General features: G+C 47.9%; 1 protein-coding gene across 4 annotated transcripts in view; it reads left to right on the forward strand.

Annotated features, from left to right (window-relative positions):
- The first annotated feature begins 2,753 nt into the window (after window positions 1-2,753).
- Window positions 2,754-16,649, forward strand: part of LOC138834535 (collagen alpha-1(III) chain-like) — a 45,857-nt gene continuing 31,961 nt past the window's right edge. Inside the window, exons 1-2 of one of the 4 annotated variants that reach the window (XM_070033068.1) lie at window positions 2,754-3,294; window positions 4,168-4,694. In XM_070033068.1, the coding sequence (XP_069889169.1) occupies window positions 2,844-3,294; window positions 4,168-4,469 (753 nt within the window). In that variant the 5' untranslated portion in view covers window positions 2,754-2,843 and the 3' untranslated portion in view covers window positions 4,470-4,694. Of the gene's footprint in view, window positions 3,295-4,167; window positions 8,098-16,649 lie in introns of those variants that run through there. The other 3 variants (XM_070033067.1, XM_070033069.1, XR_011374177.1) reach the window with 3 other exon arrangements.

Here is a 16,649-nt window from a genome sequence, read left to right on the forward strand (position 1 = left end):
AAATACATTTTTTATTATAAAAATACTACAGAGGGGTTACAGTTACATGAGTAAGGTAATGAGTACATTTCCTATCAAGCAGTGTTGACTCCTACTTTGTTTTTCCTCTATCATCCCTTCCTTCCCACCTCCACAATTACTCCCCCGACCCCCATGGCTCCCCGCTGGGTGAAGTTGTAAAGTTCATTTTCAACATAGTGTCTTGTACATCTCATTGTTACAATGGGTCAACCTGTATCCTTATTTAAGAATTTTTTCCCTTCTCCTCCCCAGATCAGAAAAGTGTATATACAAGATGCAGGTCACTGGAATCAAATACAGTAAAAACAGGGATTATACCATGAGGGAGGAACATACCAAAGAAACAAACAAACAAAAAACAAACACACAGTACACTTTAAATACATTAAAAACAATAGCAAGAAAGAAAAGACCTTTTGTGTCCCTGTCTTGGGGTTCATTTCCCTTAACATCATCTTATATGGTCATATGTACATAGCTTTTGACTTTTTCTGGTTGTCCTAGACATACTTTTTTATTGCAAATAAGGGAAACCATGGGATTTATGTTTCTTTGGGCCTGGCTTACTTCACTTAATATAATTTTTTCCAAGTCTTTCCCTTTCCTAACAAATGGGGCAATGTCCTTCCTGATGGAGGCATAGAATTCCATTGTGTGTGTCTTTGTGTGTGTGTGTGTGTGTGTGTGTGTGTGTGTGTGTGTGTGTGTGTGTGTGTATCACATTTTCTTGATCCATTCATCTACTGAGAGGCATCTGGATTGGTTCTACATCTTAACTATGGTAATAATGCTGTGATAAACATGTTATCAATCTCACTCTTTCTTCCACTGGGTTACTTTTTGTGACTGCTACTTCACACAGACATTCATCTGGACCTTCCTGGCAGGTCTTAATCACCTCCTCCATTTCTTGGACATCTAAAATGTGTCAAAGAAAAAAAAGACAAAAACATAAATGAGATCCAAAGATTCCGTAATATAAAGATGAAGATATTTTCTCCCATTCTGTTACAGATTTTCAATGATCAAAATAGGAATTAATTTATGATACATGATTTCTCCCTAATGTATTAATTAAAAATAATACTGATATTTAGCAATGGAAAATGTTTTTCTGTGTTTCAGTTTTTCTTTTTATATCAGAAGAAATATTTACTCAAATTATTCAACTAAGTACTGTGAAAGTTTTAAGCTGAACACTTAAAATTTGCCTTTAGTATTCTTGGGGTTGTTTCAAATATTGTTTTGTTTGACCATAGGGGAATAGCTGCTTTGTGTTCTTTAATTTTCTTGAAATAATTTATATATTGTGCTGCTTTGCTTCTCAACCATTAGGTGAGGAACTGGAATATTTTCTAGATTTGGAGACTATAATTGTGTTTTATATATTCCTTTGCCTTTCACCTAAGCAGGGATGGTTCCTGACAGTAGGCATTAATACCTACATCTCTTCAATTCTAACTTCTCATAAGAATTACTTTAAGTATCTGTGGGAATTTTAAAGTTCATTTCTCTCCATCTTATACAGTCTCATCAAAATTCCTTTTTTGACACTCTTGCCCCGCAGAAGCATGGAAGATCAAAGACACTCCAGCTCACGACCTAGTTAATCATCCTCTCTACACTAAAAGATCTAGTTGTGAACTCCAGATCTGTGCGTGGTGTGCGCACGCGTATGTTGGTGGTGTGGCTGTTACCACTGTGCCATGTGCTGACACAGATCTGTGCCTGTTGTGTGCACGCGTGTGTGGGTGGTGTGGCTGTTACCACTGTGCACATGTGCTGACACAGATCTGTGTGTGGTGTGTGCACGTGTGTGTTGGTGGTGTGGCTGTGGCTGTTACCACTGTGCACATGTGCAGACCCAGATCTGTGCGTGGTGTGCGCATGCGTGTGTTTGTGGTGTGGCTGTTACCACTGTGCCATGTGCTGACACAGATCTGTGCGAGGTGTGCACACGCGTGTTGGCGGTGTGGCTGTTACCACTGTGCACATGTGTAGACGCAGATCTGTGCATGGTGTGCGCATTTGTGTGTTGGTGGTGTGGCTGTTACCACTGTGCACATGTGCAGATGCAGATCTGTGCGTGGTGTGCGCACGCGTGTGTTGGTGGTGTGGCTGTTACCACTGAGGGACCATCCGAGGTAGGCGGGAAGGGGACGCTTGTAGGAGGATTGCCTTCGCACGCTGGGGCGCACATGGAGGACCCTGTGGGGGGCCTGAGGGTGCGCGTGAGCGTGCGTGCATCTAGAGCCCCACCAGGGAAGCACGAGGTCCTGAGTTCAAATCCCACCCTCCCAGCGCTGGTCACAGAGGCTCGCGGGGCCCAGGGGGGTCGGGCCGGGCCGGCCTTCCCCGCAGGAGGGCGGTGCGAGCGCGCCCAAGCAGAGGCCGGGGCCGGGCAGCGGTCAGGCCCAGTGGGCGCTGCGGCCCCCGACCCCAGGCGTCGGGGCCGGGTCTGACTCCTTGCTGTTTTCGGCAGGACCCCGCCGTCCAGGGGCCGGCGCGGGCCTGGGAGCGCTCCCTCCCACACGTGCGCGGCCGGGGGCCAAGGGAGGAGCTGGGAGACCCCGCGGGGCCTGGCGAGAGCCGGCGCACCCGGACGACCCTCGGGGTCGCCGCCGGGGAGGGAGGGGGAATGGGGACCTGCTCAGGCCCTGCCCCTTCCTCCCCTCCGCCCCTGCTCGCTCTCTCGCACGCGCCGCGCAGGCGCAGCGTCGGCTGCGCCTGGGGTTGGTGGGGTTGTTGTTGTGGCGCGCAGACCTCGCCCCTCCGCGTGGCGGCCCCGACCCCCATCTGTTTTCCCGGGCGCTGAGTGGATTATGTTGTGCGGGGGACCAGGGGCGGCCGCAGCGCCGCCGCGGGACAGGGCGAGCGCGGACCCTGCCGACAGCCCAAGCCGCGGCTGCCTCGAAGACTCGGCCCCGCCGCCGTCGCCGCCGCCCGCACCCCCCGGCCAGCCGAGCCGCGCACCTCAGCCACAGGTCGCACGGAGCCGCGGGCGCCGCGGCGGGAGCCGGCGCGAGGCGCTGAGGCGCCGCCGCGGGGCAGGAGCCGGAGCCGGCGGCGCGCGGGCTCGACCGGCCCAGCCGCGGCGCCCGCCCGGCCGCCGAGCGAGCGAGCGAGCGGGCGTGGGCTGGCGCGGCAATGTGCCCGGAGGAGCGCGGCGCCACGGGGCTGGGCGAGCTCCGCTCCTGGTGGGAGGTGCCGGCCATCGCGCACTTCTGCTCGCTCTTCTGCACCGCCTGCTGCCTGCCGGACTTCGAGATCGAGGTGAGCGGCGGGGCCGGGCTGGAGGTCAGGACGGTGTCGTGAGGGAGGGGGCCGGGGCCGGGGCCGCCGGCGAGTCCGGGCGGCGCTCCCCGTACCGCCGGTACGTCTGGCGGGGCGCCCGCTTGCGGTCAGGGGTCGAGCTTGCTTTTGTCAGGGCCGCCAGGGAGCCTGGCGGGCGGGCGGGAGGCGCCGCGAGCTTCCTCGGGGCCGGGCCAGGGCCGCCGGGAGCTCGTCCCTCCCCAGCGAGGCGGCGGCGCCCAGCCGCCAACTCCGGACGGGGGGGGGGGGCTCCCGGGGCCTCGGGGAAAGTCTGGCGCCACGTCTTCCCGCCGCGCCCGGCCCAGTCCGGCCCCGGGGGGGGGGGGTCGGTGGGGAGGGCGCGGGGCTGGAAACTTGCACGGCTTTTGTGTTGTGGTGGTTGTTGTGTTGTCCTGTTGTTGTGTTGTTGATGTTGTTGTGTTGATGTTTCCCCCTCCCCCCCCCCCCCCGGCTCTGCGCCCGGCCCGGCGTGGGAAGCCGCGCTCCCGGGGCCGGGGAGGCGAGCTCCGGCCGGGAGAAGCGGGGTTCCAGGCGCCAGCGGCTGGAGCTCCCGCGGAGCGCGGGACAATGCGATGCGGGCTGCCTCTAGCGGAGGGGGAAGGGGGGGGAGGAAGAAGAGGGGGAGGAGGAGGAAGGAGGGGGAGAGGGGAAGGGGGCTGTGGTACCTAACGACTTTCCCTCTTCTCGGTGGGAGCCCCATCACTAGAATCCGGGCAGCCGAGGCTCGCGAGCCTGAAGTCCGCAGGAGGGATGGATGGTTGGATGGATGGATGGTTGAATGGTTGGTTGGTTGGTTTTCTGACAGTTACTCCCGAATGTTCTGAATTTCCTTAGTGGGTCAGCAGAAAAAAAAACACCCCGACGACGGCCAGCGAATCAGGGCTGCGTCTCTCCGTGGAGGCCTCCGGGCCCAGCACCCAGTACCCCCTCCTTGGGCTCCAAGGGACCTTGGCGAGGACGCTGCGTCAGGAGAGCCTTTGGGGGGAAACGGCCCGGGTCCCCGGGTCCCCCGTTTACCCCATTTTGTGGATGGAAAAGGAGAGGTCGGCTCATTTCAGCCTGAAGACAGCCATGCTCCCAGCAGCCTGGGAATGATTTGTCCTGGGTCCTACACGTGTGTGGCTTCTGAGTTTTAGCGGGCTCACTTCCTAAAGAGAAACGCAGATTGTTTGAAGAGGTCAAGTATATTTAAAGGAGAAATGAGAAGTGATTGTAGCTTACACAGTGACTGGTGCAGACACCCGAAGTGACTGTCTTCTAATTCTAGTCTTCCTTGGGAATAACTTTTTTCTTTTCACTTAAAATATATGCAATTTGAAAAACACCTCAGATACCTATTTAGATTCCAACATGTACGCCCTGTAAGTATTCTTCACACATCTTTTTCTTTGGAGACGTTAGGTAACCTACTTACTTAACGCTCTGGTTCTTGTATCTCTATCGTAGATCATGTGTATTTATTTTGATATGCCCCCCTTTGTGTGTGTGCGTGTACGTGTGTGCACGTGTGCATGTGTACGCACACCCCTGAGCTGCTGCTTTTTTGGGGGGGGGCTCAAGGCTTGTATTCTACCCCTAAGCCACAGCTCCATTTCTGACTTTTGGTATTTATTGGAGATAAGACTCTTCTCACAGACTTTTCTGAGCAGGCTGCTTCAAACCATGATCCTCAGATCTCAGCCACGTGAGGAGCTAGGATGATGGGCGATATGGCTATGTTTTAAGTAAAAAAAAAATTTTCAAAAGTTGAGAAATGTTGAATTAGTTGTCTACCAAACTTGACTCAACTGTGAAGAACTGAGGACACTAATCAGTTTTGATTCAGTATAATTGATTTTCATTTTTCTTAGGTAATTAAAAAATATCAAATAGTTTATTGGCCTGACTGTTTAAGAAAAAAAATCTGGCTGGGAATGTGGTTTAGTAGTAGAGTGCTTGCCTAGAATACATGAAGTCCTGTGTTCAATTCTTCAGCACCACATAAAACAGAAAAAGCCGGAAGTGGTGCTTTGGCTCAAATGGTAGAGTGCTAAGTCTTGAGCAAAAAGAAGCTCAGGGACAGTGCTCAGGCCCTGAGTTCAAGCCCAGAACTGGCAAAGAAAAAAAGAAAAGATTCCTAGGTTAGGTCCTAGGCCCTACAGTGGTAATGTACAGCAACTTGAAAAGATAGAAATGGTGGGCTGGGAAGGTGGCTCAGTGGTAGAGCACTTGCCTTGCATGCCTGAGGCCCTGGGTTCGATTCCTCAGCACCACATAAGCAAAAAGAAAAAAGCCAAAGTGGTGCTGTGGCTCAAGTGGTAGAGCGCTAGCCTTGAGCTGAAGAGCTGAGGGACAGCAGCCAGGCCCAGAGTTCAGGCCCCACGACCAGACCCCCCCCCAAAAAAAAAAAAAAAAGATAGAAATGGTGAATAATACCAGGTAGAAGTTGGATATCATTTCTTCTCTAATGGGGGCTTGAACTCACAGCCTCTCAATTTCCTTGCTCACTGCTGGAGCTCCAACATTTGAGCTCTGCCTCCAGGCTGGCTTTAAAATTTTTTTGGTGTCATTCTTGTGGTTTGAATTCAGGGCCTTGGTGCTGTCCCTGAACTTTTGTGCTCAAGGCTAGCACTCTGCCACTTGAGTCAAGGCTCACCTTCAGGCTTTTTGGTGGTTAATTGGAGGTAAGAGTCCTACAGACTTTTTCATGCCCTGATTAGCTTTTAACCAGAATCCTCAGATCTCAGCCTCCAGAGTAGCTAACATGCCAGCCTGGCATGGTTATAGGAGAAAAGAGTCTACCACTGGAGCCACAGCGCCACTTCTGGCTTTTCCTGTGTATGTGGAACCGAGGAGTTGAACCCAGGGCTTCATGCATGGTAGGCAAGCGCTCTACCACTGAGCCAACTTCCCAGCCTGTGTTTTGTTTTGTTTTATTTTATTTTAAAGGAAGCCAGTTTTCACCTGTGGGACAGATCTCTTCCTCTCTTTTTAACTCTTGATCACCACCTGGCTGAACATTTGGATTTGTAGAATCCTCAAGGATTCTTTTTTTTTTTTTTTTTGGGGGTCCGGTCGTGGGGCCTGAACTCTGGGCCTAGGTGCTGTCCCTCAGCTCTTCAGCTCAAGGCTAGCGCTCTACCACTTGAGCCACAGTGCCACTCCCGGCTTTTTTCTTTTTGCTTATGTGGTGCTGAGGAATAGAACCCAGGGCCTCAGGCATGCAAGGCAAGCGCTCTACCACTGAGCCACCTTCCCAGCCCTGAAGGGCTGATGTTTTTATATTGGCATGCTAAAAATATTTTTACTTCAGCCTTGAATATAGAGGATTTCTTCAGGAAAGGCAACATACTTTTTTTTTTTCCTGGTGCTGGGAGCTGGGAGATTGGACACATGGTCTCATGCTAGCAAGGCTTCTACCATTAAACTCCTTAGCCTCTTATCATTTGGAGATTTTTTTTTTTTTTTGGTTGATCATGGGGCTTTGAACTGTGGGACTGGGTGCTGCCCCTGTGTTAAAGGCTAGCGCTCTACCACATTGAGCCACAGCACCACTTACTGTTTTCTGGTGGTTAATTGGAGATAAGAGTCTCAGAGACTTTTCTGCTCAGGTTGGCTTTGAACTGTGATCCTCAGATCTCAGCCTCCTAAATAGCTAAGATTACAGGCGTGAGCCACCAGCACCTGGCTTGGAGATATATCTAAGGACTTCAATGTTTCTGTGCCCTAAATAAAGTGTTTGTAATCATCAGTCCAGAAATCTGTGAGTGTGCGGTTAATGATCCTTTACATTGTTTAACTGTGGTTTAAAAAATAATAACATAAAATTGCCAGGTGGTAGTGGCTCACGCCTGTAATCCTAGCTACTCAAGAGGCCAAGATCTGAGGATAGTGATTCAAAGCCAGCTGGGGTAGAAAGTCCGTGCAACTCTTATCTCCAATAAACTATTTTAGAAAAGGGGGGCAGAGGCTAGAAGTAGAGCTTCGACTCAAGTAATAAAGAGTCCTGACCTCAAGCAAAAGAAGGTTAGGGATAATTGCCTGGGCCTTGAGTTCAAGTCCCAGTATGGGCACACATACAATTGCATAAAATTATATATAAAGCTTGAATATTATAGCAAAAAAACGTAAAAATTTGAAATAACCCACTATCAGCCATGAGATTAAGAACTTGTAACATTGTAGCTTATTGCATATTTATAAGTTTCTAAATATATTCACAATGTATTTGTGTCATATAGTAGGGATTTTTTCAGAGGAGACTGAAGTATTCGGGTGGTTAAGACAGTGGATTAGTGACACTGAATTAAATCATTGGCATCATTAAGTACCTACTATGTGCTTTATATAGAAGTAGATAATATTAGTTAGGCTCATAACTGTCCTGTCAGAAGATTGGCAGTTAATAAGTAGTTCAGAGCAGGGTGCTGGTGGTTCATGTCTGTAATCCTAGCTACTCTGGAGGCTGAGATTTGTGGATGTCGATTCAAAGACAGTCCTGGCATGATAGTCCCTGAGACTCTTACCTTCAGTGTACCACCAGAAAACTGGAACTGTGGAACAAGTGGTAGAGCGCTGGCTAGAGCTAAAGAGCTGAGGGACAGCGCCCATGCCCAGAATTCAAGCCCCAAGACCGACCAGAAAAAGAAAAAAGTAGCTCAGAGCCACAATTGTTTGTTTATTTTTTGTTCATGGGGCTTGGGTGCTATCCCTGAGCTTTTGTGCTCAAAGCTAGTGCTCTACCACTTTGAGCCACAGCTCTACTTCTGATTTTGGGGTGGTTAATTGGTGATAAGATTTGCATAGACTTCTCTGCTTAGGCTGGCTTCAAACTGTGATCCTCAAATCTCATTCTTCTGAGGAGCTAGGATTATAGGCGTGAGCCACCTAGCTTGTTGCCCAGCTTGTATTCTATTTAATCTAGCATGTAATTGCTTAATATTTTAGTGGTTAGGTTGGCTAAGTTTTGTTGACTCCAAAGAGAAAAGTTAATTGGTCTCTTCTTCAGAGATTTAGCACTTTCCCCTAACCAAGTAGTCTTCTCAGAAACTAGTGCCTTACTTGATAAGGGAGATTTTTCAGTGGTCTGATCCGAGGGAACTGGAAATGTTCATGTAGAATCATTTATGTAGTTCTTATGGTAGCAGGATAATGAAAATTAATTGATTGCTTTCTTGTATCTTTTAATGAGCTTCTTGCCTTTGAGAACCTAATCTTTAGCTTTGCTGTGTCTCTTTCTAGTTCTTTCTTCTTTTTTGGTTAGTACTGTGGCTTGAAGTCTGGGCCTTGAATCTTACTAGGCTTTTTTGTTCATGGCTGGCTTTCTATCTGTGGAGCTGGTGAATTGGAGATAAAAGTCTCTTGAACTTTTCTGCTGGTGTGTCTGGTTAGCTTGTAACCTTGATTCTCAGCCGGCAGCTTCTTGAGTAACTAAGGGTTATATTTGTGAGTCACTGGTTGGTGTTGGGCTCTGATTGTGGTTTTATGTGGTTTAAAGTCCCTTACCTAACCCGCATGATCACCTGGGTATAATATGCTGAGTCTTGAATGTTATACTTGGTGTTTCCTTGGATTAACTCCTTACTGGGAGCACAAGCCATGAATTTACACATTAAAATAAGTACTGAATGTGGCTAAGTGGTAGAGTGCTTGCCTAGTGTGCATGAAGTTCTAGGTTCCACTCCTCAGTTCCACATACACAGAAAAAGCCAGAAGTAGTGTTGTGGCTCAAGTGGTAGAGAGCAAAAGCTGCTCAGGGACAGTGCCCAGGCTCTTGAGTTCAAGCCCCAACCTGGCTCCTCCCTTCCCCCCCCCCAAAAGACTAAAGGTTAGGAGGAACTTAAAAATACAATCAACAGTTCCTAAACATGGTGCCAAAGGATGGGTGGTAGATTTTTGAGTTCGTATACTTATACACAATCTGCTGGCAGTGTGTTTGTGGTTTAACATTTTAATCAATTCTGAAGGAGGTTCTTCAATCAAAGGTTTAAGAGGCCTCAACTACAGGAAATAATAAGTTAGCCCTGATTAGGGTATTCATTTCATGATGACTAGATGTAGTGGACTGAGTGAGGAAACATGTATTTTTTTTTTTTCCTGGCAGGACTAGGGATCAAGAAAGAAGGTCTCTAGTGTACTAGACAGGCAGGTGTTGTACTGTTGAACTACACTCCCAGGAAACTATTTTAATTGAAACATACTGGCCTTTGTTTTTGTATTGGTGCTGGGTACTATCTTTGAGCTTTTCTTGCTCAAGGCTGGTGCTGTAACACCTGAGCCTCACAGACTTTCCTGCCTGGGCTGACTTTGAACTATGATCCTCAGATCTCAGCCTGCTTTGTAGCTAGGATTGCAGGCATGAACTACCAGAGCCCAGGTGTCCTGTCCTGTCTTGTCTCTGTCTTTCTCCTCTCTTTCCTCTTTCCCCTCCCTCTCTCTTCCCTCCCTCCCTCCTTCCCTTCCTTCCTCTCTCCCCCTCTCTTCCCTTTCTTTCCTTTGTTCTTTTGTGTATGCTGGTACTGGAGCTTGAGCACTGTCCCTTAGTCTTTGGCCACAGCTGGCACGCCACCACTTGAGCACAGCTCTACTTCATGGTTTTTGGTAGTTAATTGGAGATGGGTCTCACAGACTTCCCTGTCCTGGCTGGCTTTGAACCATTATTCTCAGGCCTTAGCCTCATGGGTAGCTAGGATTATAGGCATGAGCCACCAGTACCTGGCCAGAAGATCTTTTTTAAGCCTTCTACTGAAACTGAGTACAGGGGCAAGATCATGTTTCTTCTTTTCTTCTCTCTCTTGCATGGGCTCTCTCTCTCTCTGTCTCTCTGTCTCTCTGTCTCTCTCTCTCTCTCTCTCTCTCTCTCTCTCATTCTCTCTCATTCTCTTCCTCCCTCCCCTCCCCTCATCTCTCCCTCCCCTCATCTCCCTGACCCCTCCCCTCTCTCCTGTCCCCCTATCCCTGAGCTCATTTGCTCAAGGCTAGCTATCTTCCACAAGGTGCTAGTGGCTCACACCTGTAATACTCAGGAGGTTAAGATCTGAGGATCAAAGTTTGAAACTAGCCCAGGCAGGAAAGTCTGGGAGACTCTTACCTCCAGTGAACCACCAGAAAACCAGAATGGTAGAGCTCTAGCCTTAGGCAAAAAAGATCAAGACAGTGTGGGAGGCCCAGAGTTTAGAAGCTTCACAATTGATTTTTAAAAAAAAGGACTCCTGGACTCTCCTGCCTGAGGCTAGCTTTGAACTGCCATCCTCAGTTCTTAGATTTCTGAATAACTAGGATGATAAGCATGAGCCACCAGCATCCAGCTGAGTTCCTATTTCTTTGGTTGTTGTTGTGGTGGTTAGTCTTGGGGCTTGAACTCAGGACCTGGGGCACTGTCTCTGAGCTCTTCAGCTCAAGGTGAGCATTTTTTACCACTTGAGCCACAGCACCACTTCAGGTTTTCTGGTGGTTCCTTGGAGATCAGAGTTTCATGGAGGGGCTGGGAATGTGGCTTAGTGGTACAGTGCTCGCCCAGCATGCATGAAGCCCTGGTTCACCTCCTCAGTACCACACACAGAAAAGCTGGAAGTGGTTCTGTGGCTTAAGTGGTAGAGCGCTAGCCTTGTGCCAAAGAAGTTCAGGGACAGTGTCCAGACCCTGAGTTCAAGTCCCAGGACTGGCAAAAATAAAAGTCTCATGGACTTCCCTGCCTGGGCTGGCTTTGAACTGTGATCTTCAGACCTCTGACTCCTGAGTAGCTAGGATTATAGCGGGGAGAGTTGATGTTTCTTTCAGCAAATATTTATAAAGCATCCTTTGTGTGTTAGGCAGGTCGAGTAGGTGCTGGTGTGAAACTTGTAAACACAACACAAAAATAACTGCCTTCTTTTTCGTGGAGTGAGCCAGATAATAAGCAAATCAGTAAATCCTGGATGAAGTCTGTCAACGGGTTGTAAGAAATAAAGCCCAGCCGGGCACACAGAGCGAGGCCCATCCCTTAGTCACTGTAGTTTAATTTATGGTGCTGCTCCTCACTAAAAGGTGTATCTGGCCCCAAATAGCATTGCTGAGGAAAGAATCACAAAGATCCTGAGCCTGTTCCTTTTTTTTTTTTTTTTTTTTGCCAGTCCTAGGCCTTGATCTCAGGGCCTGGGCTCTGTCCCTGAGCCGCTCTCTGCTACTTGAGACACAGAGCCATTTTTGGCCTTTTCTGTGTATGTGGTACTGAGAAATCAAACCCAGGGCTTCATGCATGCTAGGCAGGCACTCTACCACTGAGCCACCTCCTCGGCCTAGACCATTGCTCTTTTAACAGTAAGAACTACTGAGAAAGACACTGAGCCCATGTTTTCGACAGATGTGGACTAGTGTTTGCTAGAGGCTAATATGAAGACGGAACAACAAAAAAGCAATGAACAGCACCCAGTGAAAAATGAAAATATATGAGGGTGGGTGACACCGCTCTCTGAAGAGGTCTCAGTTTCATACATGAGGTTGCAGCATGGAGGATAGGCAAGCCACAAACTAGACCTGGGTTTTATTTGTGGTTCTATGTACGAGGATCTCAAATACAACAGAACAAAGAAGAGTGAAAGAAGGGCAAAAGATAGTTTTAAGACATTTATCCTCCAGAATTCCTCACAATTTTAGGTCTAATTGAGGGAAAGGTTAATCTTTAAGCCTCAGAAGCTATTTTAAAAGTAATTTGGACATTGAACAGAAAGAAGAAATCCCTAGTTCAGATGCGCCGAGGATGGATTTGTAGGTTTCATTTGGTAGATCGTTACTTGGTGGTACAGATCCTGACCAGGGTTCGCCACCATGCTTGTTATGCATGCTCAAAAACACTCCTAAAATCACGGAATTTTGGGTCTGTGAAATACCTAGAGTTCATCTAACATAAAATTCTTGCACGGATGAGCCATCTGAAACCCAGACTCAATGGCAGAGAGATGACCTGCAGTCCAGTTGTGGTTCCTTTTCAGAGTGAGCTCAGGGACAGGGCATGTGGCAGAATGGTGCATGTGCTATGGGAGCCCTGAAAGAAAGGGTGTCACACAGCTAGATGGAAACCCAGTTGCCTGGCGGCGCCCTCCCACCCTCGCGTCTCTGCGCTGCACATGCGTGTTTCTTGTGCTTGGCCAGTCCTCATTCTGGACCCTTAGCACACCAGGAATCTAGCCCTGAGCCTCACCTGGTCATAGGGCAGATGGTTGCTTGTACTGAGCCGCCCAGTTGTATTTTAGGCTGTCCTGATAGTGTTCCACAAAATTAAGCAAGACAGAATTTACATCCCTGTAATTTACATCCCCAGATGCCAACATGAGATGTCCTTGGGGGTGGGGGACTGGTGCACACCGAGGAGTGTCCCTGGCTCTACACCACAAAACAGTGATCCCCTCCCTCCCATTCAAACTCTTCAGTATTCACATTTAGAGAAATTGAAGGAAGTTGCGAGGCTTCCAGATTTGCATGCTGTCAGCGGTTGTACAGGTCAGTAAACCTGGGAAACAGATGTTAGGTTTTATTCCTTTCTTGGGGAATCATTAAAGAAGCATGTTTTGGAGCAGTAGGGAGGGAGATGTGAAGCTGCCTGGCTCTTTCTATAAAGGCCTCTGCTGCAGGCTGGCTGCTTTGTGCTGTTGTAGCCTTGCGGCCATTGCCTGCCAGCACTCTTGTCAGCCCTGGAGCAGGTGCCCTGGTGGACCCGGGAGGGGGCTCAGCTCAGCTGCAACCAGGTCAAAAGTTCAGGACTTGAGTTGGAGAGAGAGAGAGAGAGAGGGAGAGAGAGAGAGAGAGAGAGAGTGTGCGCGCGCATGCATGTGCACATGTGATGGTGGTGATAATATGTGTTCCGGACACATAACACATTCATTTTCCCATCAGTTTCAAAATGACAGAACTCTAATAATCATTCATGATTTCTTGAATGTCAATGGGTTTCCAGGCAAAGATACCAAGGTGGTATCTACCATGGGTAGATGGTTTCTAGAGAGGATGGCATTGTGGTGGTGACCTAGGCAGCCTAGTGTACTTGTGCGAAGAGTTTGAGCTTCTTGAGGGAACATATTACAGAACATCAAGGCAGTGTTTTCCTCTTACCCGTTGCTCTTGTCTTTTCTGGAAGCACCTATCACCTAGTCTTGTCTGGGCTATTTCATTTGGTCCTTACAGATGAGTATTGAATCCAGGGTCTTGTAACTGCCAGGCAAGCATTCGCCCTCTGAGCCACAATGATGTTCTCTCTCTCTCAGCTGGGGTTAAGTCCTGAACCCCCTGCCTTTGTTTTCTCTTCACTCCATTTTTGTGTTCTTCTCCTGATGTCCTGGGACTTGCTCTGGGGTTGGTGGAGGAGGGGTAGAGTTCTGGCCTGCATTAAGGTGCTAAAATCCTAGAATTTGTGTGAAATCAGTTACTTTCACAGCCAAAAGCAGTGTTTTCTTAACAGAGCAAGTGACCCCTTACAGTAATGCTCTTGTGTGCTGTGTGGTATTTATGTATGCTGACTTGAAATTAGTATACAAAACTAGATGGAGGATAGTATTTATTTTCTCGTTTAAAGTTCCTGATACCATGCGACCTTTATGAGATTTACATGGTGTCATTTTCTTGTATATCTTACACTGCAGTGGACAGCTTGTAACCTTGACAGGCAGCCCGCATTCCTTAGGCAGGTTTTCTGGAGTAATTGTGTGACTTGGCAGTAGGTAACCTGAACCTAACATGATAGCAGACTGCGCCTGGTCTTTCATGCCCCTCCGTCCATCCATAACATCCCCCCACCCCCCAAAAAAAGTGAAAATAGGGGAGTGATGGGGCCATGATGATCCTTTCTTCATATTTTAATGTTAAACTTTAAAGTCACCTCCAGATAATTCCCTCAGAGTAACTCACTTATAACTGAGAAACTTTTAAAGCTGGCTTGTTTGCTGTGTTTTCCCCCTTCTGACCAGTCCTTTTTAATGACTACTTTTTCCCTGAGTGTTAGTTCTATTAGGCACAATAAATAGCACACCAGGGATGGTGGATTTGCTTGACAAAGTCCGTTAAATTAACAGATCTACTTTAAATCCTTTCTTCCATTTTTATTGTGTGTTCTCTTTTCCCGAAAGATTGTTTGTAAATAATCCTACATATGGATAAGAATTTTTTTATTTCCTGGAGTCGTTTGGTACACCTTTATGGAGGGAAAGGTGTTCAAAGATTTCTCAGGTTGCCATAATGAGAAGTTTCCCACTCCTAGACTGATATAGATTTGAGTGAATATCTTACACATGTACTGATTTTTATCTATTGTTTCTGACCTTTCTTCTCAATCCCCGTGTGTTACAAATGGCACACAGACCAGCTTGCATCATGCTGGGATAAGTTGGGAAAAGGATCTACTTGACAGCCTCCTGACTGGAGTTTTCACATTAGTGATGGATAGATCCCATCTTTATTCCTGTACTTCCATTTCTGTAATATGCAACTTTTTTGGTCAGTTCTGGGGCTTGACTTGAGGGCCTGGGCACTGTCCCTGAGCTTTTTTTTTTTTTGCTCAAGGCTAACTCTCTACCACTTGAGCCATAGCACCACTTCCAGCTTTTTCTGTGTATGTGGTACTGAGGAATCAAACCCCAGGCTTCATGCATGGTATGCAAGCACTCTAACCACTGAGCCACATTCCCAGCCAATATGCAGCTTTTTAAAGTAAAAATGGAATTAAAAAATCTTTTTCTTGGGCTGGGAAGGTGGCTCAGTGGTAGAGTGCTTGTCTTGCAATGCATGAGGCCATGGATTTGATTCCTCAGCACCACATAAGCAAAAAGAAAAAAGCCGGAAGTGGCACTGTGGCTCAAGTGGTAGAGCGCTAGCCTTGAGCTGAAGAGCTGAGGGACAGCGCCCAGGCCCAGAGTTCAGGCCCCACAACCGGACCCCCCCCAAAAAAAATCTTTCTCTTTTCCATTCTTTTCATTATTAATGCTGAAGTTGTATGGATTATTACCGTTGCCTTGGGAAATTTATCAAGAAGGATCTGTTACAATATAGTAGAAAACCCATGTTATATCTATAAAGCAACCAGTAGCTCAGGGGGAGGCAATGATGATGAGTGAAGAGCTTCCGGGACTCAGGAGTTCAAGTTAGCAAAGCTGGCCGGATCAGAGTTATTTCCTTATACAGACCGGTAGAAAAAAAGGTCGAGAGAGAGAGACCACAGAGGCATTGCTGCAGTAAGCCTTGCATATCAGCTCACTGTTAGTCATCTTTCTTCAGGTAGTGGGAAAACTTTTAAAGTTCTAGGCTAAGAACTCTTGTGTGCCCTGTGTGTATGTTAAATCTAGCACTGGTTGCTGGGCCAGAACAGAGTGAAAGAAGATCGTCATAGTGGGAAAGGTCATTTGCCATTGAAACACTGGGTAGAACTAGATGATCGACCCTGTGCACATTGAACTCAGAAGTGTATCAAGTATGATTTTTCTGGCTGCAAATAATAAAATGTCAGTAATCACTGCAGATTCTCCTCTACCCCTAAGCTCCAGGTAGGTGTGGTGGCTTAGTGATGGAAGTCAGTAGAGTATTCAGATAAGAGCGATTCTGCTAGGCTCCGGTGTCTCATGCCTGTAATTCTAGCTACTTAGGAGGCTGAGATCTGAGGATCACGGCCAGGCAGGAAAGTCAGGCAGGAAAGTCCATGAGACTCTTATCTCCAATAAACCACTAGAAAACTGGAAGTGGTGCTGTGGCTCAAGCGGTAGAGTGCTTGCCTTGAGCTGAAAAACGTAGGGACAGCGCCCAGGACCAGAGTTCAAGCCCCACGACCGACTAAAAAAAAAAAAAGTGATTCTGCTCCCCGTCACAGGATTGATATTGCTGAGTAATAATCCAGACACAGGAGAAAGACAGTGGAAAACAGCCATTGGGCATTGAAGGTCAAAGATGACTTGCAGAAGGGTATTTGAGTCCTGTGGCACCAGAGGAAAGGAGGCGAGGGCTAAAACTTCTCTTTGGAAAGAACTCTGGGAGCAAGTTTGGGAGGGTGTTGAACTTTTTCTTTTCCCAAAAAACCACCAGAAACAGCTGAATTAGTTCCATTTCCTACGTAGTTAGCATTTTGGCAGACTGAAGAGTTCAATTGTAGGGTCCCCTTCCTGAAGCCAGCCGGGGCAGGAAAATCCATGAGACTCTTATCTCCAGTTAACTACCAGAACAAGCCGGGAGTGGAGCTGTGGCTCAAGTGGTAGAGCAGCACTAGCCTTGAGCACAAAAAGCTCAAGGACAGGGCTGGGAATGTGACCTAGTGGTAGAGTGCTTGCTTAGCATGAATGAAGCTCCAGGTTTGATCCCTCAGTACCACATACACAGAAAAAGCC

This window comes from Dipodomys merriami, unplaced genomic scaffold (genome assembly GCF_024711535.1).
Source record: "Dipodomys merriami isolate MVZ:Mamm:240054 unplaced genomic scaffold, mDipMer1.0.p SCAF_2185, whole genome shotgun sequence".
Lineage (NCBI taxonomy): Eukaryota > Metazoa > Chordata > Mammalia > Rodentia > Heteromyidae > Dipodomys > Dipodomys merriami.